The 26495-nt window shown below is 41.8% G+C and overlaps 1 protein-coding gene and 1 long non-coding RNA gene across 5 annotated transcripts in view; one reads left to right on the plus strand and one right to left on the minus strand.

The window, feature by feature from the left end:
• Positions 1-7: 7 nt before the first annotated feature.
• LOC308569420 lies at positions 8-14084 on the minus strand. 2 transcript variants are annotated; one of them, XR_014000710.1, is made up of 4 exons: positions 13292-14084; positions 13114-13254; positions 8496-8651; positions 8-1838 (listed from the first exon to the last, which is right to left on the minus strand). It is a non-coding gene; the product is annotated as an uncharacterized lncRNA (long non-coding RNA). The 2 variants fall into 2 exon arrangements; XR_014000711.1 differs by having other exon boundaries at positions 13248-14084.
• Positions 14085-14249: 165 nt separating this feature from the next.
• Positions 14250-26495, plus strand: part of CACNB2 (calcium voltage-gated channel auxiliary subunit beta 2) — a 140437-nt gene continuing 128191 nt past the window's right edge. The window contains exons 1-2 of one of the 3 annotated variants that reach the window (XM_081163213.1): positions 14250-14781; positions 22828-22920. In XM_081163213.1, the coding sequence (XP_081019339.1) occupies positions 14674-14781; positions 22828-22920 (201 nt within the window). In that variant the 5' untranslated portion in view covers positions 14250-14673. The remainder of the gene's footprint in view (positions 14782-22827; positions 22921-26495) is intronic. The other 2 variants (XM_081163211.1, XM_081163214.1) reach the window with 2 other exon arrangements.

Consider the following 26495-nt stretch of genomic DNA (forward strand, 5'->3'; position numbering starts at 1 on the left):
TTTTAAAAAATAATAATAGTAAGGTTTAGAATGCAAACTGCATTTTCAGTCACACTTTAATAGGGATTAAACTATTCATATTGTCTGTAGGAATTGAAAGGAGCTGGAGAAAATAAATTTGCCATATTGGCTTGAAGAATTTTATAATGTGTCTCAGTAGCTGACTCTTGACAGCAACTTGCCAAATTTTTAGCTGAGGATCAAAAGCTAACTCAGTTAGGGTATGTTCACATTAGCGGCTTGAAATGCAGCAAGGTCATTTTCCCCTGCGTCATTTCAAACTGCATTTGCATGGAGTTGTCAACAGTAGGCAGGGGATGGGAATGTCTCAATACACACAGGGAACTGTTGGATCAATCCATCAACCTCTGATGGATGATTTAGAAGGATGAGATCTGGCATCAATTTCACTGCATGTGTGTGCCAGTATCCATACTCAGCAGAGTTACATCGCAGTACAGCTCCTTTCTTAGAAGCATCTTTGGGGTTGAAGGTACACACAGTAGGCAATAGATACTCATGGATGCCATAAAGATTCAGTCAAGTGTAGAGGTTTACTTGACAGGCATAAAAGCATGTTGGTATCAAATATATAAAGACATTCACCACTGCCATGGTCAAGGCATGCTTAGAGTCCAACAAGAGTCCAAGACTCTCTCTCTACTTCTCTCACCATAAGATGCAAGCAAGAGACTTACAAGAAGTTACACAGAACTCTTGTTATCAGTATTTCCTGTCACACTACGCATGTCCAAAGAACAGTTCCCACAGAAAATGTCCTTGCATAGACAAAGCAATCTCAGCCTTCTGCTTCTTCTTGAAACTTCTTCTCTGTTCTCTGTTTCTGGAATAAATGATTCTCTCACACACAGAGAGAAAATCCAACAGGAACTCCTATTCATTAAGCTCTCATCTGTGCTTCCGTGGTGACCGGTGCACTTGCACAATGGCTGTTAGAATGTGGAACAAGTGGTCTTGTGAACAGGCCCTATTTTCTAATCAAACTAAAGCTGGTTGGGGGGGTGTAGCAAGCAACAGTATTTGTCAAGGAACTACAGGATTAATATGGATCAACATATTGCGGCTTCAAAAATTAGCAGCAGGAGTGCACTGGATGTGGCATAAGTGCTAATGGGATTATACCATTGGAAAACACAAGGCAAGAAGCCTTCCTGGACTGATAACCTAAGGAGGCAGATTCTGAAGGGAAATAGAGGAGAACAATTTGATAAGAAAGAACAAGTTGCAAAGCTGAGAATCTCTGCTTTAGATCCATATTTTTAGTTTTATACGGAGATGAGAAAGTGTCTGGATGGCTAACTACCTCAATACTTTTTTATATTCCTTGCTTCAATAGTGTCCATATTGCTAACTGTTGTGATTTGATTGTTAAGGCCTTATAAGCAGTTTGTGAACAACTCAAAGCACAAATTCCAGTTATCCACATATGGGATTCTCAATCACCAGACAAAAGTTGTACCAGTAGCCTGCCAGAAGTGAATAAGGTACATTTTTGTGGTATTAGGAAACATGGTTCTATCACCTCTGATTTGAAAGAGAGGCAAACATCTTTGCATAGATTTATTTTTTTTACCATGTGCCTTTGCATCACTTTGCCCCCTTATCTTATGTGAAAATGTTGGTTTTGCACTCTTTTTGCTTTCTTTCTTTCTTTCTTTCTTTCTTTCTTTCTTTCTTTCTTTCCTTCCTTCCTTCCTTCCTTCCTTCCTTCCTTCCTTCCTTCTCTCTCTCTTTCTCTTTCTTTCTGCTAGTACTGTATAAGAAATCTGGGGAACTATAATGACAAGTCTTTTGGCTGTCTGCTGTTTTACATTTTCCTGCAGTGAAAGTGAATAGCAATTACATTAGCCAATACTCTACAAAGCTTCCAAAACTAAGATTAATTACCAGATGTTCCAAGAAGCTTATCATCATCACCCCTTTCAGGCCCATTGTCCTTGCTTTGAATGTACATGCTTTAGTTGGCCCTTTGACACTTCACACAATACGCTAGACTGTTTCAGGGAGCAGCATGCTGCTCCTTAAATGAATTGGTTTGGTTTCAGCACAAGTCCTTTCCCTCTGTCAGTAATTCATTTGCAAGCTGTACAAGAAAAATGAGGACTCTATATGGCTTCTCTTGATTACACTACAGATTCCCTCACAATCTGAATTTCAGTTGGAAAGAATCACCACAGGAGTCTAATCTTCTTTTGCTCTCAATGGATAGGGATTAGTGTTGATAGAAGCTGTATGTGAGACTCCCTCACTGCATCAAGAGAACAGTCCCTTCAGTTAGTATCACTGTTGGAACAGGGACTCCAGCAGTGTTAATATCTTGGAGAATTTGGAGCACAATTTTTATGGATGTGGCCACAGCAACTCAATACAAAAAACCTCTTAAACTTCTATTAAATTGGACAGTTGGTACAGCAGAAATGCTCTTAACATGAACCCGTGATGTGATTTATGCACAGGATAACATTATTATGATCCTTGGTTCTGCAAATACAATTATTTGCCTATATTTGCATAGATGGTGCAGATTCGATGTTTATTGTCTCTGTGAACTAGCAACCATCTCTACAAATCAGTCTTGCAATCAGTACCTGAAGGGACAGTAAGGCACTAACAGCCCTCAACAAACCTATGAGCGAACTTTCTTTTCATTCTTGCTTGCAGAGCAATTGTGTGAGGCTTAAAGCTTCCATTTAATTTCAGTCTCACAAATGGAAGCTATCAGAAGTTACCATTTGGCTTACTTAGGATGCAATAACACAGAGATGAGAAGTGCTGTATGAAGGGGCTATAAAGAACCCCTGGATGGTTAAGTCCAGCTGAATTTGACTATCACCACATTCCCTGCCATTGAATTGTAACATAAAAAAGTTTTGAAGCAAAATTGTACAAGGAAAAATGTTGTTTCTGCTGCTGAGATATGTGTAGGATCATTACACCGGATCCACACACTTCAAATGTAGATTCTCACATGGTCAGCAATTTTGTGACACATGAAACAGTCCTAAAAGTAGATCTACATGTTTGTCACTGCTTACTGGTGTGTACTTCCATTCAAGGTACAAAGGATATTTGTTCAACCTGGCACATCTCTGCACTAAGACAAAACTGTGGTGGGTCCTTATTCAAGATATGTTGTTTGCAGATGACACAGCCTTGACAGCATCGCATAGCAGGACAGAGTCTTAAACAAAGATGTGCTCTCCCAAGCCCACATTCCCAGCATGTTCGCACTCCTGTGTCAGAGACATCTACACTAGCTTGGTCATGTCCACAGAATAGAAGATGGCAGGATCCCCAAGCAGAGTTGACTTCAGGTACTAGGCCCATTGACAGACCAACTCTGCATTACAGATGTCTGCAAAGGTGATATGAAGGCGGGCAACATCAACCCCGCCCTGTAGGAATCCCTTGCAGTACCTGGAGACAGGCAGTCAGGTCATGCATCCATAGCAGTGACCAGAGAAGGAATGAGCGCAGGGAGGAGTGCAAAGAGAAGAAACATCTGCAGCAACACAACTAGATGCCTTCATCTGCCCCAGCTACAACAAAACGGGTCTCTCCTATATCAGTCTCTACAGCCACAGCAGGCGCTGTAGCCTTCCAACAGCTTGACATAACCCCCAAAGGCGCACTCCTCCACTGTCTCCCAAGACAGAAGGGATATAGCATTTGGAAGAGGCATTTTGCTATTGGAAAGGTACTCTTTGATCCAACACACATAATGCATTTATCAAGTTTATCAGACTATGGGAGAAACTTTTGAACGTCAACATAGATCTTAGATTACTTTTATTAATCTGTGAACTGTATTGTGGTATTGAAACAAGGGTGGGTGTGGGACTAAGGGGGTACTTGTCAGATGTCCTCAAATCATCTAAAGGTGTGAAACAAAGCTACATATTGCCCCCTGCACTTTTTCATTTTGACATAAATGAAAAATGAAAGGCACCATATTTAACACAGGTGCACTCCCTTGTCCAAACAATCAGGAACAGACGGATAACCTGATGACATGGTGCTGCTATCACTCTCCTGCTTTGGTCTCAATAATCTACTGGCAGCCTTCAATATTTATTGCTAGCAGGATGTGCTTTCCGTGAATTACTCCAAGATCAAAATTATGGTTCTTGGAAAGCATAGTCCCAGATTCAAATAGAAAATGGAGCAGTAGAATCTAGAGCAAATGCGTTCCTTTATATACCTTGAAGTCCTTTTCGCTGAGACACTGTGGTGGAAGGGGCATATCAAGGCTGCAAACCTAAGGTGCAGAAAGCTTGTGAGACACTAATGAAGTTTTATTGCATGGTAGGTGGAAAGCTGTTCGTAACTGCTCTTAATTTTTTTACTAGTAAATTGGTTCCCCAGATGCTTTATGGTACAGAGGTTTTGGGTATCAATATGAAAGCCAGTAAAGGACTAGAAATGGTGCAGAATAAATTTGTCAGAGCAGCACTCTCCCTACCTAATGGGACATCAGTGTTAGATGGTTGTATATTTTTATTGTATATTTAGTGTCTGTCAATGTTTTGGATGTTGTCATGGTCATTGGCTAGCGCATTAAAAGTTTGATTTGATTACAATACATCAAAAAGTAAAATACTGTTTATATATAATAGAAACCTTAATACTTACGCTATTTTAGATAACAGTAAGAACTGATTATTGTCTTCTATAACCTTGCTGCTAGTAACTGCTTATATTTATTATATATAATGATGATAATTTGTTATTTGTACCCTGCCTTGCCCCAGCCACTCTATAAAGAAAAGTTCTTTCTTTATTATATAAAAGAACAAATATTTATTGTTCTTTTATTTCTGTTTATGTAAAAATTTTAAGAGAAAGAAATTCTTAAGGTAAATACTGTATGAGGAATACTGTTAAAAACAGGTTTCTTAAAATTTGAGGGACTATACTTCAAACTGCTTATTCTAGATTCAGTTTGTTATATCTCTGTAACTAACAGCTATTTATACACAGTTGGCAGTTGATAATTATCTCAATGTTGTTCCCTATTTGATTCCACAGATTAGATATTATGATCACTTTTCGTTGTTTACTTGTTTACATTAACATTATTTCATATGGCATAAAGTAGATTTTGGAATGCTGTAAAATGCATAAAGTAAAAACAAAGGAAAGATCTTCCTTCCTTCCTACATGTTGTGAATAGGCAAGCAATGTCTTACACCCTGTGGGGAATAAAAGCTCTATACTGAGAGTGTTACTGAGAGTGTTACTTTGTCCCTGTTGCCATGGTGCTTCTGCTCTCTATTAGCTTCAGATAAGCCCCAAGTTTTAACTTTGCATCTCACAATGAAGTTTTCTGGTTGTCATTATTTGAATCTCTCTCCTTCTGACCCTATTACACATTCAAGTCTCTAGGTAATAAATCATGAAAAATAATTTTTTTAAAGGTTTTTTAAAAAAAGGTTTGATGCTACCTGCCCAACCTAAGATAACCACAACATTCAGGTTCACAATGTCTAAGCACCATAAACAAAAGCTGAGTTATACTTTTCTATCTATTCAGCTTATGAATAAAAATATTTTATGCTAGTATAATTTAGCTAGGGTTTTCTAATTAGGTACATGGTCTCCAGGAACATAATACAGTACAATGTTATATGTTTTAAACTATAATGTGCAGTGCTTTTATTTTCTAAAAAAATGTTTAGGGGGTACTCTCATTTTCCCACTCATACTGAAATACTGCCAAAGGATTATTTCATGTTTCAGAGATAAGCTCCTCCTGAACAGCACTTTGCCTCTCCCACAATCAGACCTGAAACAGAAGTATTGTGCTATAGATATGGAAGCGGAAGTTCACAATTTAGGGTGAACCTATATAATTCACTCTCTTTTTTTAAAAAAAATTTTATTAGGTTTTCTGCTTTTATAGAAACAAAACACACACAAAGAAAAAACACAAGACAAAAACATGTATAAAATCAGCAAATCCCCGTTTCATAACCTTGTTCCCTGACTTCCCCCCACCCCCCCTCGTGCATCCCAGTTCCCAAGATTATATCAGCAAGTTGGTATTTCTCCTCTTAACCATCTTATTCATCTTATTGCCTCTTTTATAATAAAAAATTGATTCCTAAGTTGGACTTAAGTTCTCTTCCATCGATTTTTCATTTTATCTTAATTAATAATCATATTAACCAAACCTAAAAGTCTTAAGAGTTTTTAAGAATCTCCTCTTCCCTCCCTCCCATCCCCGGTTTTTGTCCCTTCCCAATAGAAATCCAAAGTCGAGATTCTCAGCCTGGGTTCCTCACGTCTGAGGCTTTCAAGTCTCTTTCAGTCCCTCTCCGCCTGTCTTGTTGGTAGTCCTTTATGTCAGTCGTTGAGTCTGGAAAAAGTTCTTTCACCATCAAAGTATATTCTCTTCCCACAAGGAGATTTGAAAGTAACTGCTGAAAAATTTCCACAAAGCCTGTGTCTTCAGAATCAAAGTCCAAACGGAGGCCCCAATCATATTTCTTTATTTTAAGTTCCTGTATTCCATATTGTCCCGGGACCTCCTCCTTCTTCTTCTGTGTCTTTCGCAGACTTGTGGTAGATATGTTCCCAGAGTCTCCTTGCTTGTGTTCCACAGATGTCAGCTTTTGGTTGTTGCTTCCCAAGGTTACTTCCTCTTTTTCTTGTTGTTTAGTCTCTTCCACCTCTGTAGATATTGTTTCCCATTCAGCTGTGGATTCTTTCTCATTCAGGTCCTCAATACAGAGAGCAGAGTTGCCTGTTCCCAAGGTCATAGACACAAGTTGTTTATTCATGGCCAAGCTCTGCTCTTGTAAGATTCCCACCAATTGAAACGTCCTTTCGATTTCCACTAGTAACTTTCCTTCCACAGCCATTGTATCCATTGTAGTTTCACAGAATTCCCCCTAGGGGGAATCTGGTTACTTATTAGTCTTTTCTCCAACAGTCCTTTAACTGATTATTATTACTTTGTTTCCAACAATTTTGGCTCAATTATAACTCGTCTTAGTCCAGAGGGATCCTAGATAGCGATTTTTCCACTTTAAACCGCCCGTTTGACAGCTTTGACAGCTGTCAAACTCCGCAGCTCTTACACAGGCACAAAGGCAGGACGTTCCCAAGCCCGGGAGGGAGGGTTGTTTAAAACAAAAAGAAGGTTTCCAAAACTCCACTCTCCAGCCCAAAATTTCCTTTAGCTAAATCTTGAAAGTTAGTGTCCTTTTTAACTCACCCCACCAAGGGTAGGCTCTCCAGCTTAGCTCTTATGTCGTTGCTTAGATCTTCTGCAAGGGGGGGGTGCGGACTTCCTTTTAGCACACACCCCGGTCGTCTCCAATTCAGGGTAAATTTTTTAAAGTCCCAATCTCCGTCTTACTCACAGGTGATTCTTTCAGTCCAAATTTTCAAGGAAGGAAGTCAGCGCTCTCTGGTCATGGCTCGCGGCTTCGCTCCACCGAGGTAGCGATCGACTCTCAGTGCCACGCCACCCCCGTATCCTCTCCGCAGCCTTTAAAAAGGCTCTTCGTGGATCAGGGGGGGCGCTTAAGGCACCCGCCGAGTCTTCAGTCCGCAGGCTTCCGCGCCTGCGGTTTTTAAGGGTCCCCGCGTCGCCGGCGCGGCAAAGACCCGTCCTCGGTAGAGCCGATTCCCTCCGCAGCTCGGAGGGAATCCGCCATTTCCAGATCGCGTCAACCCGGAAGTCCTCGAACCTATATAATTCACTCTCTCCAAAACAATACAAGAACTGAAACACAACTATACTTTGAAATTAACACTCTTCTGAATTCTCCATAAAAATGCATATATTTGTGCAAATAAAATAAAAGTGTATTATTTAAGGGGAAATTGGTTTTGGAAAATGAGTATATTATGCAAAATTGTATAAAAATGTATACAGTAAGTGATATTCTCACTAAGATGCTGATGGATTTTCATGACGGCCTTTTTTAATAAAAAAATCCAAAATGATGTACAAATGCAGAGAACTGAACTTTAGATTAGAAAAATGAGTAACGGAGAGAAATTGAACTTCACAGTCACCTATCCATAGCTATAGGAAGTGTCTGTGCAATGCCTCTTCCCCCTGATATACCCCTTCCAGCTACCCCTTCCAGAGAAGCGGGACAGTGATCAGAAAGGAGCATGTGGGTAAATTTTAGGTGGGGAAAAGACGAAGGTGAAGCAGGAGATGATCAGGAATGGGAAGGAAAGGATCAGTTAAAATTTGCAATTTCTTCACATATAATTCAGGTTAAGTTAACTGTGAATAATTCCTTTATCCTTTCTTCAGCCAAGCATATAATTGAGAGAAAACATGTCAGAAATGCCTTATGTATTTTCAGTCATCACTTGTTTTCTTTGTGTGCTTTAGAAGGCTTTCCCCTGCCCCCAGTCATATGTGCAATTTGTTTTGATGAAAACCTATCCTCCTCCCACTATAGTGCTAACAATTCCATTTATCATGACAGAAATCTAACATTTCCTACCTGTATGGCTCCCTCTTCATAGCAAAATGGCCATCTGACTTGTTCACCATGAGGAAAGTGTGCAATTTTCCATGCCACTATTCAGTTTGCAGAAACATGCTAATTGTAGTTTCTGCTTGTGACAAATGAGTCAGTTTGATAAACTTCAAAGGAGACCTGAGAAGGAAGAACAAGTCATTCAGATTACGAGAATACACAGCAGCGCTAACAGGTTTATTTTGCATTTATAAAAGAGCACATCCAAAGCAACAACAAATGCCCCTCTTCCCTTCCTCCTGCTACCAAACTGGGCACCACTCGGCTATTATTATAAGCATAAATCCTACCTATTTGCCTGAACTCATTTCCTGTGTGTTGTAACCTGCATCTCTTCCATTCCAATAAAGCTCATTTAAGCATTATCCTCCTTAGTATTCTCAGGACTGCATTATATTATTAGGGAAGGCATTTCAAGTATACACTTAAACATGTAAAGTATGTTTAGCAAAGAACCATATGCCCCACGTTCAATCTCTGCTATCTCTGGATAGTGTGCAGAAATACTCGTGTCTAGAAATTTGGAGAGCTACTTCCAGTCTGGCCAAGCTAGACAAAGATGCCATTCACACATGAACAGCTTTAAAAAGTAAGTAGTGTGACTGGGATCCTAACTGGGATCCTTGCATGAGTCTGGGGAGCCTTAATCCTTTGCTTCCTGTTGCAGTTCCAATTCAGTTTGCAAGGCCCACTGCCTGAGCTTTGCATTGGGAGAAACATTTCCACTGGTGCAAATGAAAGATTTTATTTCAGTACAAATAGCACGAGTGAATGTGTGTTAATTGCCCATATCAGGACTGGAACATGGGGGAAAGGGTTAAATTGCCTCTCACTCCCCTACCAGGGCCCTGATCCAAACTGTGGCCCTCACACTTAAAATTTACTTTTAAGATTGCTTATTGCATACATGGCATGTGGTCTAGTTTTGCCCTCAGAATGGGCAATACTAAAGATAAATGGAGCAATAGTCTGGCTTATATAAAGCAGCTTCCAGTGTATGAATGAAACAAACCCAAGAGTAGGAATAAATGGTTCCCAATTATTACAAATACCATAACTATGCAGTTCTGCCATCTGTCTATCAGACAGAGATAGTCAAATAAGTAGCCAACTCCACTGGGGTGTGTGGGTGGGTGAGAGAAGACAATCCTCTTTACCCATCCCTATCTATTCCTGTATCTGCAAGAATCAGGGTTACCTCTGTCTGCTTGCTGTTCCTTCATGAGGAAGCCTTTGGCTTATCGTTACTGCAACTTCCACTTAGGCTTATAAACCATTGGGAGGCATGTAGAAACCACTCCAGCAGCCACTTCTCCAGTTGCATTGTTCTTGTACTGCTAGTCAGACTACTCATGAGTAAGCAACTGGATTAGCAGCTTCTGAAAGTCTAAGGTAAACGTACCCCTGACCATTAGGGACAGTTGCAGACGACTCTAGGGTTGCGCACTCAACTCACACTATAGGCCGAGGGAGCCGGCGTTTGTCCACAGACAGCTTCCAGGTCATGTGGCCAGCATGACTAAGCCGCTTCTGGTGAACCAGAGCAGCGCACGGAAACACCGTTTACCTTCCCGCCAGAGCGGTACCTATTTATCTACTTGCACTTTGATGTGCTTTCGAACTGCTAGGTGAGCAGGAGCTGGGACCGAACAATGGGAGCTCACTCCGTCACGGGGATTCAAACCGCCAACCTTCTGATCGGCAAACCCTAGGATCTGTGGTTTAGACCACAGCGCCACCCACATCCCTTAGTCTAGCTGCCACCAAAAGAAGTCAATGACTGCAGGAGTTTGGGGTTTTTTGTTTCCCTTTTGAAATAAAGGTAATAAGGCCAGTTTAGGACCACACTGAATGGCTTTGTCCCATGATCTCACCAACCACCTTAAAGATATCTATCCAAAATCATAATATTTTTCCACAGTGCCACATGTAAAGAAAGATCCAATCTACTTGCACTCTCTACAACATTGAGGACTAAACATACAGCTAAGAGCTTGCAGGGAAAGTGACTTTTAAAAAGGAATTGGCCCTTAGCTAGTAGCTACTGAATGAAAAGGTCATTTTCTGCACATAACCTTCCATGCATCAGCATCTATTGGCATATCTATATCCTGCTTTCCATAGCACCTGTCGTCTCTGCCATTAGCTGTGCCTGAAGAATTCTGGGGGAAACTTAAATAATTTTAATATTGTTACACAAGCCCAGTGCCTGCCTCTCTCTCCACCAAGCAAAGGCCAGAGACCATGGGTCATTCTCCCTTTGGAGAATAGAAGACACGGCAGAGACTGTCATGCTTTAAGAAATAGGATTTACAGTCTGCGTGGAGAGAATCCAAATCTTATAGCATGGCCGAAAGCATTGCAGGCAACCTTCTCTCTTCTCCACAAAGATGGATCTCAGCCTCACTTCCTCCTTCTTCCCAAAAGCCCCTTGCCCGCCCCCCAGCAGTTACACTGGCAACCTTCCAAATCTCCAGTCTCTGGTCACACCTGGGATAAAAAGTTACACTGTCTTTTTAACGACCCACAATGGCTCTCTCCAGGCCCCTAGTTTGGCCAGGCTACCCAGGAATTCCTTTGCAGCTTATATTCTCCCTTCATATCACAGATCTTAGCATTTATTAATTTTAGTGTTTAGGGGACCCCACCCCGTTCTGTAACAATATGATTAAAATAAGTTTTAAAATAGGGTTTGTGTGAAGGTTTGCATGCACAGCTGTATAACTTGCCACTAGAGTTGGTGAAAGAAAAAAAACAATAAGGCAAATTTTCAGGTTTTTGTTCAGATAAAAAAGTCCAAGGAATTTCAAAAAAATGAATAAGACTTTCATTAACAGTGGTACATTTTGTCAGTGGGACTTCATTGTAGCTCTGAAGATTTGTGTCTGTTTAATTAAAAGCTGTGGTTACACTAACAGCAAAGAAACATAATTTTAACTTGCTAACCATATGATAGACTGTGAAATCCTTAGACCTCTCCTTGGATATACTTTGAAAAGAGACTAGCTGCATTTTGTTAGATTCTTTGTTTGACTTTGGAGATAAACAGACATATGGGTTTGTGAATGACGAGTGATGACAAAATCCATCTTGGTAGAGCTACTTTGCATTCCTCCCTTCTGACTCTTTCCTTATACAGTTACTTCATATAACAGTATGTTTAATGTACCAAAAGCCTATTACTGTGAGGTGTTTTTTAAAAAACTACCGTATTTTCCCATGTATAGGACTAGGTTTTTTCCCTAATAAATTATATCAAAAATAGGGGCATCTTATACACAGATAGTGCTGAGGCCATTTTCTTAAATCTGAGTTTTATACATGGGGGCATCTTACAGACAGAAAAATACGGTACATGAGCAGACAGTGTGGCCGGATTTCACACCCACTGCTTCTGCATTTAAGCACATCTATCTCATGTCAGTGAAAGAAACTCTCTACTTTATAGCTGCTGTCACATTCATTCACTAAAAAGCAGGCAAAAACAAATCCACATCCAAAAGCAGCCAACATGTTATGATAAAAATAGCCAACAGTGCCACAATTTAAACCGCAAAAGGGAAAATATTGCACAAGGGGAATAATAATAAACACAGGGGGAGGGAGATCCTTATGAACAAATATATTGTTAAAATATGCTAAAGGTTGAGTTATTTGCGCCAATAATTTTAAGAAGACTTTCTAAAGTGCAACAGTAAGTCCAGTCTATAGCATGGTAGAATGTGCACTTTGTATGCAGGATGAGGTTCAATCTCTAGTTCTACCACATTAAAGGATCTCTGACAATAGGGATGAAAAGGTCCTGGTCTTAGGCCCTGGAGAATTGTAGCCAATTGGGGTAAACAACAAGGTTAGGATGGGGAAGCAGTGGCCCTCCAGATGCTGTTGGACTCCTATCAGTCCCAGCTAGCATGGCCAGTGGCTAGAAGTGATGGGAACTATAGTCCAACAACATCTGGAAGGACACCAAATATTGTAGTACAGGGATAGATGGACCAAAGGTCTAACTCAGCATATTTCCCTACCATTTGACAATTTATCCTCACCAGTAAATGCTGAACTGCTGCTTTCCCTCCAAAATAGAAGTGGCAGCAAGAAACATGCTTTAAAAGAATTGCACATTATGTTTGGCTTGATTCTCAGCATACCTGACTCAGGAATTTTAACTGTTTGCTTGGGCTTTTTTCAAGAAAGGTGTTTGCTTATGCGGTAGGATTTCCTAATGCTAATTGCAGCATGTGGGTAGTGCTGGTGTTGGGGGGGTGTAGATTTACATCAGGATAGTGGCTGAGAGGGAAGGGTTAAATCTCCCTTTCCCCACATAGTGCAGTCCTGGTGAAAATCACCACCTCCCTCCAGTACAGTGGTACCTCGGGTTAAGAACTTAATTTGTTTTGGAGCTCTGTTCATAACCTGAAACTGTTCTTAACCCGAAGCACCACTTTAGCTAATGGGGCCTCCTGCTGCCGCTGCGCCACCGCTGCACAATTTCTCTTCTCATCCTTAAGCAAAGTTCTTAACCCGAGGTAATATTTCTGGTTTAGCGGAGTCTGTAACCTGAAGTGTATGTAACCCGAGGTACCACTGTATCTTGCATTTGCTGCTTCCAGGGGTGGTTGCGAGAAGCACCTCTCAGCAAAAGACTGCCTCTCACTTCTGACCCTCTTTGGGCCCAGGCAGAAAGCAGAAACAAAAGGAAGCGCTCTGCTCACTCACCTTCTCTCTATGGTCAGGACGAAATAGAGAGAGTTGGCCATCACCTCATATTCTCGCTTGCTCACATGCCCTCTCCTTTGGGGGGGGGGGCACAGTGGTGGGGAATAGGCCCAGGAAGACCAAATTCTCTCCTGTCCTCCACGCTGCTTAGTGAGAGAGGGCAAGGAAGGTACAGCTGCCGTTCCGAAGATTGGCCAGTCTCTTTTTTTGTTCACTCGCACTCAAGATCTGGGAGGCCTTGTTGGGTTTGATCCTTCCTGCTGCAACGCCCAGGGTTGCCAACTTGAATAAAATAATTGGGGGGTGGGGACGTAGGTAATTCCCACCTGGTATAATCAATCCCATGACACAGCGTGCTCACATTTGAAAGGCAATACCCATCAACTTTGTGGGGCCAGCCCCCTCAAATATTTTAATGGGGGGGGGGAGCAAAGGGACCTCAGCCCCTAGGAGCTGGCTCCTCTGGCAATGCCCAGAGAGAGGGCATGTGAGCGCCTACAGTTTTCCACAGGTGAGAGATCCAAACCAGTGGCACTTAGTACTTGCACCTGAGGGAGGAAAAAATGAAAGGTGGAGAGGGTGCTTGTTTGATATCTTTTCTTTACCAGCACCAGATACTGGCTGGCTCCTTGGCTGCCCTTCTTTCAGCAAAGCGGCAATGTTAAGCACTTTCCCTCTTTTTTTTTTGCTTTGTTTTACGTGCAGCTTGTAACCAGCGTGCCTGACTAGCCAATATTACTCTTCGCTCGCTTTGGAGTGTGTGCCTTGTGTTTTAAAAAAAAGAAAAACAGTTTGTTCGACGACGGCTTGTCGTTCCGAGCAGGAGGATAAAATTCATGGACCGGCGACTTTCCTGAGGAGAAACGACGGGGCCGCCACTCGACGACCGCGCGGCGGCCATTCCACACACTCCGCCCTCAGCTTTTCCCGCGCTTTTCCCACCGCCCACCTTTCTCGGGGCGGGGGGAAGAACGAGACGGTGGTCGAGATCTTCCCTCAGGCGCCTCCTCCTCCTCCCCGTCTCCTCCCCCTTTTGCTCGGCTGTAGTAGCGGTTGCTGCGCTCTGGGCTCTACGAGGCACCGAGGAGCCGCGCTGGTACTTGAGGGTTGGGCGAGGCGAGCAGCTGCGGCAGGAGCCCAGAGTCTTTTCGTTTTGCTTCTCACCATCTCCCTCAGTCAAGCAACCGACCTAAGCAAGCAAGCCAGACGGGCGGGCGAGCAAGGAAAGGCACTTGAACCGTTTCAAAATGGCCCACCCCTGAGGGAGAAGAAGCAAGAGCCATCCTCGTGCACCAACCGCCGCCGATTCGAAGAGAGAGAGAGAGAGGCGGCGTCTACTTGGCGACGGCTTCGCTGAGGCGCTTTGTTGTTGGAAGTGTTGGCGAGTTGTTCCCCCCCCATCCACCCTCCCCACCCGCTTTCTCCAATGGTCCAAAGTGACATGTCCAAATCGCCTCCCACTCCAGCAACGGCGGCGCAGGAGATGCAAATGGAGTTGCTGGACAACCCCCCGGCTCCAGTCCCGGCTGTGCAGGTACAGTTATTGAGGGGTGGAGGGTGACAGAGAGGGAGGGGCTGCTCGCTTAAAAATTAGGGGGCGGCTTTCTTTCCGTGCGGCCCCCGCCCCCTCCATATGGCCAGGGGGAACCTTAATGGTGACTTCGCTTCCAGATTGTGGCTCTTGGGAGCCAGAGTTTTCGAGGTTTCACTTGGTAGTAAAATCCCCTGCCGCCGCCCCCCAAAAAAAAGAATCCTGCTGGCTTCCATCTTTTTTACTTTACAAGGTAAAGCTGCGGTTCAAAGGGAAAGGCGAGGAGACTCCGCTATTGAGCAATCTCAGCTTGGGCATAGGGTGAAATTCTGCCCCTATAGGCGTGTCGACTCAGATTTACTTCCCACCGAGTTCAATAGGACTTGCTCCGGGATCTGTGAACACAGATTTGCAAGCTAATGTTCCAGCCCTGTGAGTGAGTGGGTTTACTCAGAAGTAGGCTTTATGTGTCCAGTCGGATTTTGTCACATGCCAATGTATTTAGGGTTTGCAACTCAGAAGTAAGCCCCTCTCTGTTTTTATAAGATTTATGTCCTAGTGTAACTTCAGGATTTCAATCTGGAACAGTTTCGTTCTTGGTTCTTTATTAGCATGCACCGGTGTGAATGAAATGCGCTCAAATGTGGGTGGGATTGCTGGCTATTTGTGCCCTTAATTATGACTGCAACAGGGTGCTTTTGTCTCCACACGTGAGTGTTCATCACCTGATCACGGTACCATCACAAATAACAGACCCATAATTCGTTGGTCGCCTGCCCCCCATCCCACTCACCACATAGTGTACTTTAGTGGAACCTGCTCATGCTTTACTGCCACTCATCAGTTAGCCTGCAGTGATCAAATGTAGAAAAAGCAAGTGTTGTGTGAACCAGGCCAGCGGTGGTTATGTTTTACCTTAAATGGTCTGTAAATAGGTGCCTATAGACCTGCCAAATATCTTGTCTTTGTTCAGAGTCAGAAGCAAGTTCAGAGTTAGAAGCAAGTATTTGTTGTAGGGAAATCAGAGCAATATGAATGGCTCAACTTTGGAAAGTTGGTGGGAGAGAGGAAACTCTGGTCAGGAAAATTCATGTTTTCCCCTTATGGGCACATGGAGAGATGTGGCCAATGAGGAGTTATTGAGGCAGGTTCTTGTTGCATCTGTTTTAATCAAACACATAATATGATTTGTTGTATACTCACAATAAAGGTGTTAGAGGACCAGAGTGGAGAGAAAAAATGTGCATGTGTAAGTTTAAGAGCAGGGCAAAAATTCTAACTCATGTAATGACAGTATAGAACAAGTACTTCTGTATGTTGTTGGGTTTTGTTTTTTAAAAAATACTCTGTATCATGGGGTGTGTTAATGTAAGAAAGACATAATAATCTTCCCTAGCCACTCTGGGCGGCTTCCAAAAGAATATTAAAATACTATAATACATCAAACATTAAAAGCTTCCCGAAACATGATGTTTAATAGCTCTGCTTAAAGGCAGACAAATAGTTTTCATTATCTGAAAAGTACATGTGTAGGACTATATTGCCATGATTTCTTTCCTTAGCATATCAGTTGTTTCAGCAACAATTTTCTACATGTTACTTTTGGTTTTTAAACCGATATTTCTTTCTCTGGTCTTCATTGTTACTGACAAGGGAACTATTTTATAGATATATGTGTGAGCATGTATATGAAATGTGTTCCTTACCGTAGTTTACACTTCAATTCCATTTTTGAGTTAGTTAACTGCACAAATTGCTGCTGAATGTTTTAAACTCATCAGGGATATGGCAACATCTTATTGTGCATGGTGTTTTTAACCTAATTAATTATTTTAATGTTGGCGAATGAACAAAAACAATGATAAATTTGATTGGAATACTTGATTGGAATATTCAGCTAAAAAGAAGTACTCTGGAAGGACTCTATTCGTATTGCTAATAAATATTAAAAGATCACTGGCGTATCTACCAAGCTTGTCTAACTCCATTCATTACTTTAGCTCAAAATCAGACAAACCTTTATAGATTTCATCAGCTAATATCCCCACTACCTGTACATTACATGGTGATCATAATTATACCCCAAAATGTATCTTTTTCTCAAGATACATTTCCCATGCTCTGATTTGTTTGCTGTTCCTCAGGGTTGCAATGACTGGTTCTTTGTAGTGTAAAGTGACCCTGACCTTTTGTCTTAGTATTAAAGATCTGACATCAAAAACATGGACCACTACAATTGTTTTATTTCATGCTGCTGTTATGCTGGTGTCGATGTGATAAATTCTGCATCATAGACCTTCTTTTGGGGGACATTAATGATGAATAAATGAAACATCTACAGTTGAAAAATATATTTCCTTTTCACTGCATTTTCCCTTTTATAGACTTGTTGCAGTCATCATTGTTGACTTTTTACATAGACTAGTATTACAGCTTTTAACAATGAAACAGGTGGGTTGGGAATTAACTGATTTTGGTCATATGAAACAATAGTGTTTCTCTGTTTAGACAAAAACAAATGATCCTAATAACCTTTTAAAATAAGACAAGCCAATGCTGTTTGAATAAACATGCAATTCACTGGCAATTAAAAATTTAATGGCAGGTGTGTTTTTTTTAAAAAAATCTGATATATTACTCTGTTAATTAAACTTTTAATTTTAATTGAGTGACAAAACATTGCCTGTGCCTTTTATTTATTCATTTATCAATTTATTTTATTTTTATTTTTGGAAAAACAGCTTTTTGCAATCGTACTCAAAGTAGTCTCTAAATAAATCCATATTGAAAATAGTAGAAAAATTAAAAGTGAAGAACAAATGAATAAGATGAAAATGCAGTTTAGAGTTCATAAACCTCCAACTGGGAATGCCTGGCCTGCATAACTTTGCACACAAAGATTTTGGCTTGAAGGGTCACTTGAACCAGTGGGAATCATGGTGAGATGGGGTCATGTATCTCCAATGCGTTTCCCTGCTGTCTCTAACCATAATAAGCTCATTAGCTGTGAGATAAAGTACAACATGCATTTCTCAAATTCAGGATGCAACAAACTTGACATTGAACATCTTTGTTATTGTCGTACATCACAGGCAGGTCCATCATTTGCAGAAGCACCCATAGGATTATCTACTGTTGCTGTTGATGGAAATTACATTTGATAGATAGACAGATAGATGGCCAATTTGTTATCTCTTCTTGGAGCTAATGCAGGATCTGGGTCCTTCTGCTCACTTTGCTTTTTCTCGTCTTATTCCATTCTTCCTATGGAATTAGTATGACCTGGTGGGCTTCTCTCTGGGAAGAAGTTGAATTGGTGATGCCATACTCCTGCTACACCAGAGATTTAAAGTGGGATCCCTGCATACAGCAATGGACAGCTTGGTGGGACTGCATCACTCACCTCTACTCCATCCGGCAGAGTGGCTGCAGCATATTGGGATGGAGTGAGGAAGAGGCGAAGGAGTTGTGAGGCTGGTATGGTGCAATCATGCCAAGGGAGCCAATCTGATGCTCCTGCCAATGTGTTTATACCACGCCAGCCTTGCCACCAATATGCCACTCTCTGTCCTGGTATGCTGCAGCAGCTCAGCAGGATGGAGTTCAGGTGTATGGCAGACCCACACTATGATGTCTGCTGCTGCCTGTATATATGTTGTTATCCTCAGTATGTCAGAGCAAAGATCTTGCAGAATCATTATTGACTTGTCTCTGACCTGCAGCACTTGCAGCTTACACAGCTCAACTGAGAAAGCGTCTTTAACAGGAAAGGTTGCCAGCCTGAAAGCAGTGTCTCTGGGCAGAGAACAAGTAACAGTTGGTTTGGGTGCTAGAGAGCTGTGCACTTGCTCAGTGTCAACTACTCCAGAGGCAAAGTCCAGCAGTATCTTTTTAATTCAGGAATTTTACCACATTCCCTCCTCTGGAATGTCAGGAGCCTGAAGACCATAAGAGCAGCCCTGCTGGCCTTTCTAGTCAAGTACTCTGTTCTTAGAGTAGCCAACCTGATGCTTATGGGAGCCCACAGGCAAGGCAAGAGCTGTTTCCTGCTCTTGATCCCCAGTCACACTGCCTTTGATATTGGAGGTAACACAGCCATCATGACTTGTTGCCACTGATACTTTTATCCTCTATTTAATTAACTGGATATAGCTTATTTGGAGAGAAGGGAATTGCTATCTATAAACCATGCTTTTGTTATCTGCAAGCCTTACTATTATAATGTGCTCCACATAGGATCATGCCTGAAAAGTGTTTGAAACCTTCAGATGTTGCAGAATATGAAGTTCTACCTTCCAGTCAGAGTGTACTTAGTACCATGTGATACTGATATATTTTTTATTTTGTGTTTTATGCTTTAACATTGTACACCAACCTAATATTTTATGACATGGAATCATATGTTTATAAATACATGAACTACACTTCCTACCACTTAATATCCAGTTAAAGGCAGTAAGTAAATCTTAGGTATTTTAAAATGCAAGTGTACTGAACTGATGTTTGTCACTGTTGTTGCTTTTTGATTCTTCTGTTTGTTGGTTTATCTGGATTTTTCAGTTACTGTTTGGCAGATTTCCTTAAGGTTTTTGTTTTTTATTCTGCTTTTTTGTTATTTAGTTGCTGTATATTTAATACTTGCTTTGGATTGTCTTCTGAAAATATAAGGCAGCATAGAATGCTTTTAAATAAAAGCATAAGTTTTATATAAAAATAATTAACATCTTTTTAAAAAACCCATGTTGCCTGTTTAATTAGAATTAATCAGTTACGTAGGAACATAGGAAGTTATAGGAGTCAGGCTATTAGTCCCATCTAGCTCAGTATTGTTGACACTGACTGGGTTTAAAGCAGCAGTCCTTCCCAGTCCTATCCTGAGATGTGAGGTATTCAAGGGATCTGTTGTATGCAAATCATATGTTCTTACACTGAGCTACATATGTTCCCCAAATCCATAAATGGTTTTGGCCCTAGTTTTCACTAAACACAATATTTTAGTAAACATTATTTAACTAGCATCTAATGAACAGGACCAAACTGCATTTAGAAGATTGTTGGCATTCGTCTGTCTTAAGAGGCAATGGAGTGTGCCTCCAGGGCTGAACACAAACTGCTGGAGAATAACAGTGCCTGCTGTGGCTATGGAGATTGGTAACTCGTAATTCCTGCCTCCCACATTGTTTTTTGCAGTGTCAGCAGCACCAAATTGACTTTTCTGGGGTGTAAGCCTGGGGCAGTGTGTACGGAAATCCTGGGCTTCCCAGATGACAAGATGTCTCTCGAGGCCTCATTGATGTGGTCCAAAGGAAAGCAGAGCACCAGCTTGGCTGCAGGAGTTGCGAGAAGGAAGATAGGATGCATGTATTGCTATATTCTTAATTTGACCCTGTTTTGTCAAAATTGGGGGGGGGCATCATTACACTCTGAACAGCCTTTGTAAATGGAGTTAGTACAAATGGATTTTAATTTTGTTGTTGTTGCTTTTGCTCTTTCAGCATGTTTGCCATCATTTTCAAACATTGGGAATAACAATAACAAAAAACCCATTATCCATAACATTCTCCCAAGGGTTCTTTAGGATACACAAGCTTTCTGTGCATTTGGCTGCTTTGAGTAAGTGGGCTGTATTTTTAAATGCCCCTGCTAGGGAACAGACCCTTCTGCATATAAACAAGATGACAGTAAAAAAAGGAAAAGCATGTTTGTCAGGATGTATCCTGACATACAACCCCTATCTGCAGCTTGAAGCAGCATAGGCTAGGAAACTTTTATCACTTGATTGTGCTTATTTTATAAATTGGCATTGAATATCTTTTATTTTTAATTTGACTTAATTTCCCTGGTTGGAAAACATGTATTTTATGGCAGAACTTTCCAACATTTCCCGTTGGTGACACACTTTTTAGACATGCATCATTTTGTGACACAGTAATTCAGTTTTACTAGCAAACTGGAGGTTAAACTAACCCTTTTCCAGCTCTGGGAGGAGCACAGGGGGTGTTCACACAACACACCTGCAGCTGACACACTAAAGCGTCGTGGCACACAGTTTGGAAAACTCTGATTTATTGGTTTGTAATATAATAGATATAATATGGCTATTATAACTCCATATTGCACACTTCTAATGTTGTTCTGCCAGTTCAAGCTTATCCCTGCCCTCCTTTTGGATTTACACCTTTTGTTCATCCTTGTTCTTTTTATTCTGGCACCATTACCTCTGACAGTGTAATCTCTGATAATCAGTAACATATATTCATAACAATAAAGAACTCTTCCCCCACCCCTCAGGGAGGGTAGAAATTCATGGCAGAGCTTAATTGAAATAAATTACTAGTGTCTCCTCTTTAATTAGCTATTTTCTTAATTTATTTTTATACAGCTCCTGGTACTTTAGCAGTTACTTTGTGTTTTTTCCTTAAGCTTGCTACTCCTGATGGTCTCTGTGTTTCTAATTTGGAGCTATTTTCTTTTCTTTTCTTAAATAATCATAGTCTTCTAATTTCCCCCTTATAAGTACATCTTAACATTGCTAAAATTAGATTTCTAAATACGACGGTCTCTGGTTTGAGTAACCTCTTGAACGTTTACATTTTGTCATAGCTTTTTAATTCCTACTTGTTGAGAAATATGCATACCTTTGGAGCCCTGTTTTTCCCCTGAAGTCTTGTCAGTGCCTTATCTGAGTAGCTAACTTCCTTATGTTTTTATTTCCAGTCCCTCTTGTGTAGCTTTCATATTTTTATACAGTCACATTCATTGCCCCATAAAGTTAAGCTATGTATTGCTAGATTTTCACAGCTAGGTCATGAAACAGTGGACTCCTTGACTCCTTTTATGACATTTAATTGAAGGGATACTGCTTTAAACAATAGCTGTGCAAAGTTGTATTTGAATATTAACCAAGCTAAACTGTTTTGGACTAGTAACCTCCTAATAATCCAAGGAGGATATTATTGTATAACTACTTGCCTTATTACTCTTTTACACTTGTGGAGAAGAACAATTCTTCTCCTTTAACTTTTTAAAAATCATTTTCAGTATGTTTGGTAAGTCAATTTTACTATGTGTGTATTAATGTAGTATGTAGAAGAATTGACGTAGAGGGAACCAGGAGATCATCATGGCTGAAGCACTGCCCTAAAGCACCATTTTCTGTGATGTTTACCTATTGCTTTGATTTTTTTTCTTTAAAGTTGATATTATATATTATAAGTGCTACAACACTACTGCCTGCATCTAGCAGGGAGTTTTCTCTCTAATGCCAGAAGCTGATATCTATTCCAATGTATAATCTTAAGAACTATTCCAATGTATAATCTTAAGCCATGTTGGTCTGCCGTAGTCGAAACAAGATGAAATAAATAAAATAAAATTCCTTCCAGTAGCACCTTAGAGACCAACTAAGTTAGTTATTGGTATGAGCTTTCGTGTGCATGCACACTTCTTCGGATACACTGAAACAGAAGTCACCAGACCCTTATATATAGTGAGAGGGTGGGGAGGGGTATTACTCAGAAGGGTGGTGGGAATGGATGGTTGGCTGATAGGTCTGGTAAACCTGTTGATGACTGTTAACAACTGCAATTGGTCTTACAGGAAAAAGCAAGGGGTGAGATGGCTAAAAATAGCTTTATCGTGTATAATGAGATAAGAATCCAATGTCTCTATTCAGACCAGGTCTCCATGGTTTTAAGTTTGGTAATAAGTTGCAATTCAGCAATTTCTCTTTCCAGTCTATTTCTGAAATTCTTTTGTAATAAGACAGCTACTTTGAGATCTTGTATGTATAGAATGTCCTGGGAGACTGAAGTTTCCCAGGAACTGGTTTCTCCGTCTTGTGATTCCTGTGCTGTTCATTCAGTACAGTTGGGCAAACACTTGTGTAAGGGGTTTGTTCACTTTGTGCTATAATATGTAGATTCTGGTGCCTGGCTGATTCTAAAGCTGGCATTTGCTAATATAACAAATTTAATAATATATTGAGTATTTGTGCCTGCTTGATATATAGACATGTATGCATAAAGTAATAACTTTTCTTTTTAACAGTCTTACAGCAAAGGTGCAAGAAGAAAACACCGATTCAAAGGTTCAGATGGGAGTACATCTTCTGACACTACCTCTAATAGTTTTGTACGGCAGGTATGTTATTTCCTCCACTTTCCCCAATGGTGTATTATTGTGTTGTGTTGATCCATAATCAAAACCAAAGGTGATATGGTGGTAAATGTAGAATATATAATTTAATGTTGATTCATCCTGCGAAGCTTAAAAGCCCATATATATTCACAGTAGATCTTACTACAAGTTGTGGTTTTCTGTTCCTTAGGAGTGTTGAAGACCAAGGCAAAGCACTATAATTGAATAGGTAGATTCCTGGCTTGTAGATTGAATATGTAGATTCCTGACTTAAATATGCGTTTAATTCCTGTTGGATACAATAGCATAGCATAGGCAGTGCCTCCCCCCCCCCCCGTTTACATGGGGGATACATTCCGAGGTACCGCAATGCTGGTGAAATAATGAAATCATGTATACTGTAATTGAAACCCATTGAAAAAGTCTGCAAACACCCCGTTCCTTCCCCTCCCTGCCCCTGTTCTGCCCTTTTAGAGCCATTTCAGTGATGTCTTTATAATGTTTCATGGCCGCTTCCAGGTTAAGCACTATGCGCGTATGCACAGTTGTGCACATATTGAACGCATGGAAAGGGGGGGGACTGTCTGTACTCAACTTAATTTTTCACTTTACCCAATAGTGTTTCTTCTCAATGTTAGTGTGGGATTTTGTGGTTCTCCCATTTAATGAGTTAGAATGGAGCTGAAAGAGCAGCTCTTGCAGTCATCAAGACAGTGGATTTCAGGCTCCAGTGGTTTCAGTAATACTGAAACAAAGCAGGTGTGGATGTCATCAGTCCTTGGATGGGAGATGACTGTACCTTCTGAACATAAATGCAATATATAAAAAGTCCCGTCCCGAATTTGCAATTATATTATGAGGCTGCATGCCTATGTTGGGTTAAGGACTGGATAGTTCTGGAAAACTTAGATGTGTTAGACCTGGAAGGATTTGATGCTAGATTTGGCTGGCACGCCTATTTATGGCAAGATAAAGACAGGGTGCATAAGGGTTTCTCCCACCATATTGTTAGAGGAGCGTTGTTAGAGGTTTGGAATAGAACTAAAAGACTGTTGGAAAAGGGCATACCTTGGTGGCTATCTCCAGTTAATATCTCATCCCTTAAAAATTTAAACACGAGAAGCCAAAGATGGACTTGCGAAGATCTCCTGACCAAATCGGATAAGGGGTGGAGAATTAAATCATTTGAAGAACTAAAAGATAAGTCAATAGGGTGGTTACAGGTTCACCAAATTAATGCCCTATGGAATGAACACAAAAAAATAGGGATGAATGAGAAAAAATCAAAATTCCAAGTGGAAATATTAGAAGGAAAGAGTAAGCTTCTATCCAAAATGTACAATCAATTACTGGAATGGGATACAAAAGACGAGGAGGTGAAGGAGGTCATGATAAAGTGGGCCATAGATTTGGGATATAGTTTAGAATATGAGAGATGGGTGAAACTTTGGACTAAGGACATGAAATTTACAGCATGCGTTAACCTCCGTGAAAATATGGAAAAAATGATGTATTGTTGGCATATTACTCCTGTTAAGCTTGGGAAAATGTACAAGACTGGAGGCAAAAGATGTTGGAAATGTAAAAAAAAAGAGGGCGACTTCCATCATATGTGGTGGTCATAATAATAATAATAATAATAAATTTTATTTATATCCCGCCCTCCCCAGCCACAGCCGGGCTCAGGGCGGCTAACAACAATCAAATAATAATCACACAATCTAAAAATATTTCATTATAAAAATTAATTAAATCAAATTGATGGCAACCAATTAAGCAGAATTATGTGCAGGTTGCCAGAGGAGGGAGTCAGGCTGCGCCCTGACCAAAGGCCTGGCGGAACAACTCTGTCTTGCAGGCCCTGCGGAAAGATGTCAGGTCCCGCAGGGCCCTAGTCTCTTTTGACAGAGCATTCCACCAGGTTGGAGCTGCAGCCGAGAAGGCCCTGGCTCTAGTTGAGGCCAGCCTAACCTCTCTGAGGCCTGGGACCTTGAGGATGTTATTATTTGCAGACCGTAGGTTTCTCTGTGGGGCATACCAGGAGAGGCGGTCCCGTAGGTACGAGGGTCCTAGGCCGTATAGGGCTTTAAAGGTTAAAACCAGCACCTTAAACCTGATCCTGTACTCCACCGGGAGCCAGTGCAGCTGGTATAATACCGGATGAATGTGGTCTCGCAGCGAAGACCCCATAAGGAGTCTCGCCGCGGCATTCTGCACCCGCTGGAGTTTCTGGGTCAGTCTCAAGGGCAGCCCCACGTAGAGCGAGTTACAATAATCCAGTCTGGAGGTGACCGTCGCATGGATCACCGTGGCTAGGTCAGGACGAGAGAGATAAGGGGCCAACTGCTTAGCTTGGCGGAGATGAAAAAATGCCGCCTTTGTTATAGCTGTAATCTGCGACTCCATAGAAAGGGAGGTATCGAAGATTACACCCAAACTCTTAACGGCCGGTGCTGGCACTAATTGCACCCCCGCAAGAGATGGGAGTTGCCCCCTCGATCCCATATCGTCCCGCCCCAGCCAGAGGACCTCTGTCTTCGAAGGATTTAACTTCAGCCGGCTCCCACGTAACCATCCAGCCACAGCTTCCAGACATCTGGTCAGTGTGTCTGGGGCCGAGTCAGGATGGCCATCCATCAACAGATAGAGTTGGGTGTCATCAGCATACTGATGGCAACCCAGCCCAAAACTCCGGACAAGCTGGGCGAGGGGGCGCATAAAGATGTTAAAAAGCATCGGGGAGAGAATTGCACCCTGAGGCACTCCACACACCAAGGAGTGGCGTGATGACAATTCCCCCCCAAGCGCCACCCTCTGTCCCCGACCAGAGAGAAACGAGCGCAGCCATTGAAGGACTGTGCCCTGGATCCCCACGTCGGCAAGGCGGTGGTCCAGGAGTTCGTGATCGACCATGTCAAAGGCTGCTGACAGATCTAGAAGAATCAGCAGCCCTGACCCGCCTCGATCCAGCTGCCTGCGGAGATCATCTGTTAGGGCGACCAGAGCCGTCTCGGTCCCATGACCAGCGCGGAAGCCGGACTGGAATGGGTCCAGAGCAGATGTTTCATCCAGAAACCTACCAAGCTGTTCAGCAACCGCTCTCTCAATCACCTTACCCAGGAATGGAAGATTCGAGACCGGGCGGTAATTGGATAGATCTGAGGGATCTAATGATGTTTTCTTTAAGAGCGGACGCACCACCGCCTCCTTCAGTTCCCCTGGGAATATCCCGGTGCCAAGGGACAAATTGATGATATCCCCCAGGGGGCCCCGCACCTCGTCTGGACACGCTCTAATCAGCCATGACGGGCACGGGTCAAGAGGACAGGTGGTGGGCTTTCCAGCTTGGAGGAATCTGTCCACATCGGCTGGAGATATCCGGTCAAAGTGGTCCAATACTGGACCCGAGGACAGTCGAGGGGCCTCCAGTTCCTTTATTGTATCCAAATTGGCAGGGAGGTCATGGCGGAGCAACAGGACCTTCTCCGCAAAAAAGCTCGCAAATGCCTCACAGCTGTGTGTCAGATTGTTATTTAAATTTGGCTGTCCTTCAAGGGACGTTAAAGACCGAATTATAC

This window comes from Podarcis bocagei (assembly GCF_964188305.1).
Source record: "Podarcis bocagei genome assembly, chromosome: 12".
In the NCBI taxonomy this organism is placed as follows: domain Eukaryota; kingdom Metazoa; phylum Chordata; class Lepidosauria; order Squamata; family Lacertidae; genus Podarcis; species Podarcis bocagei.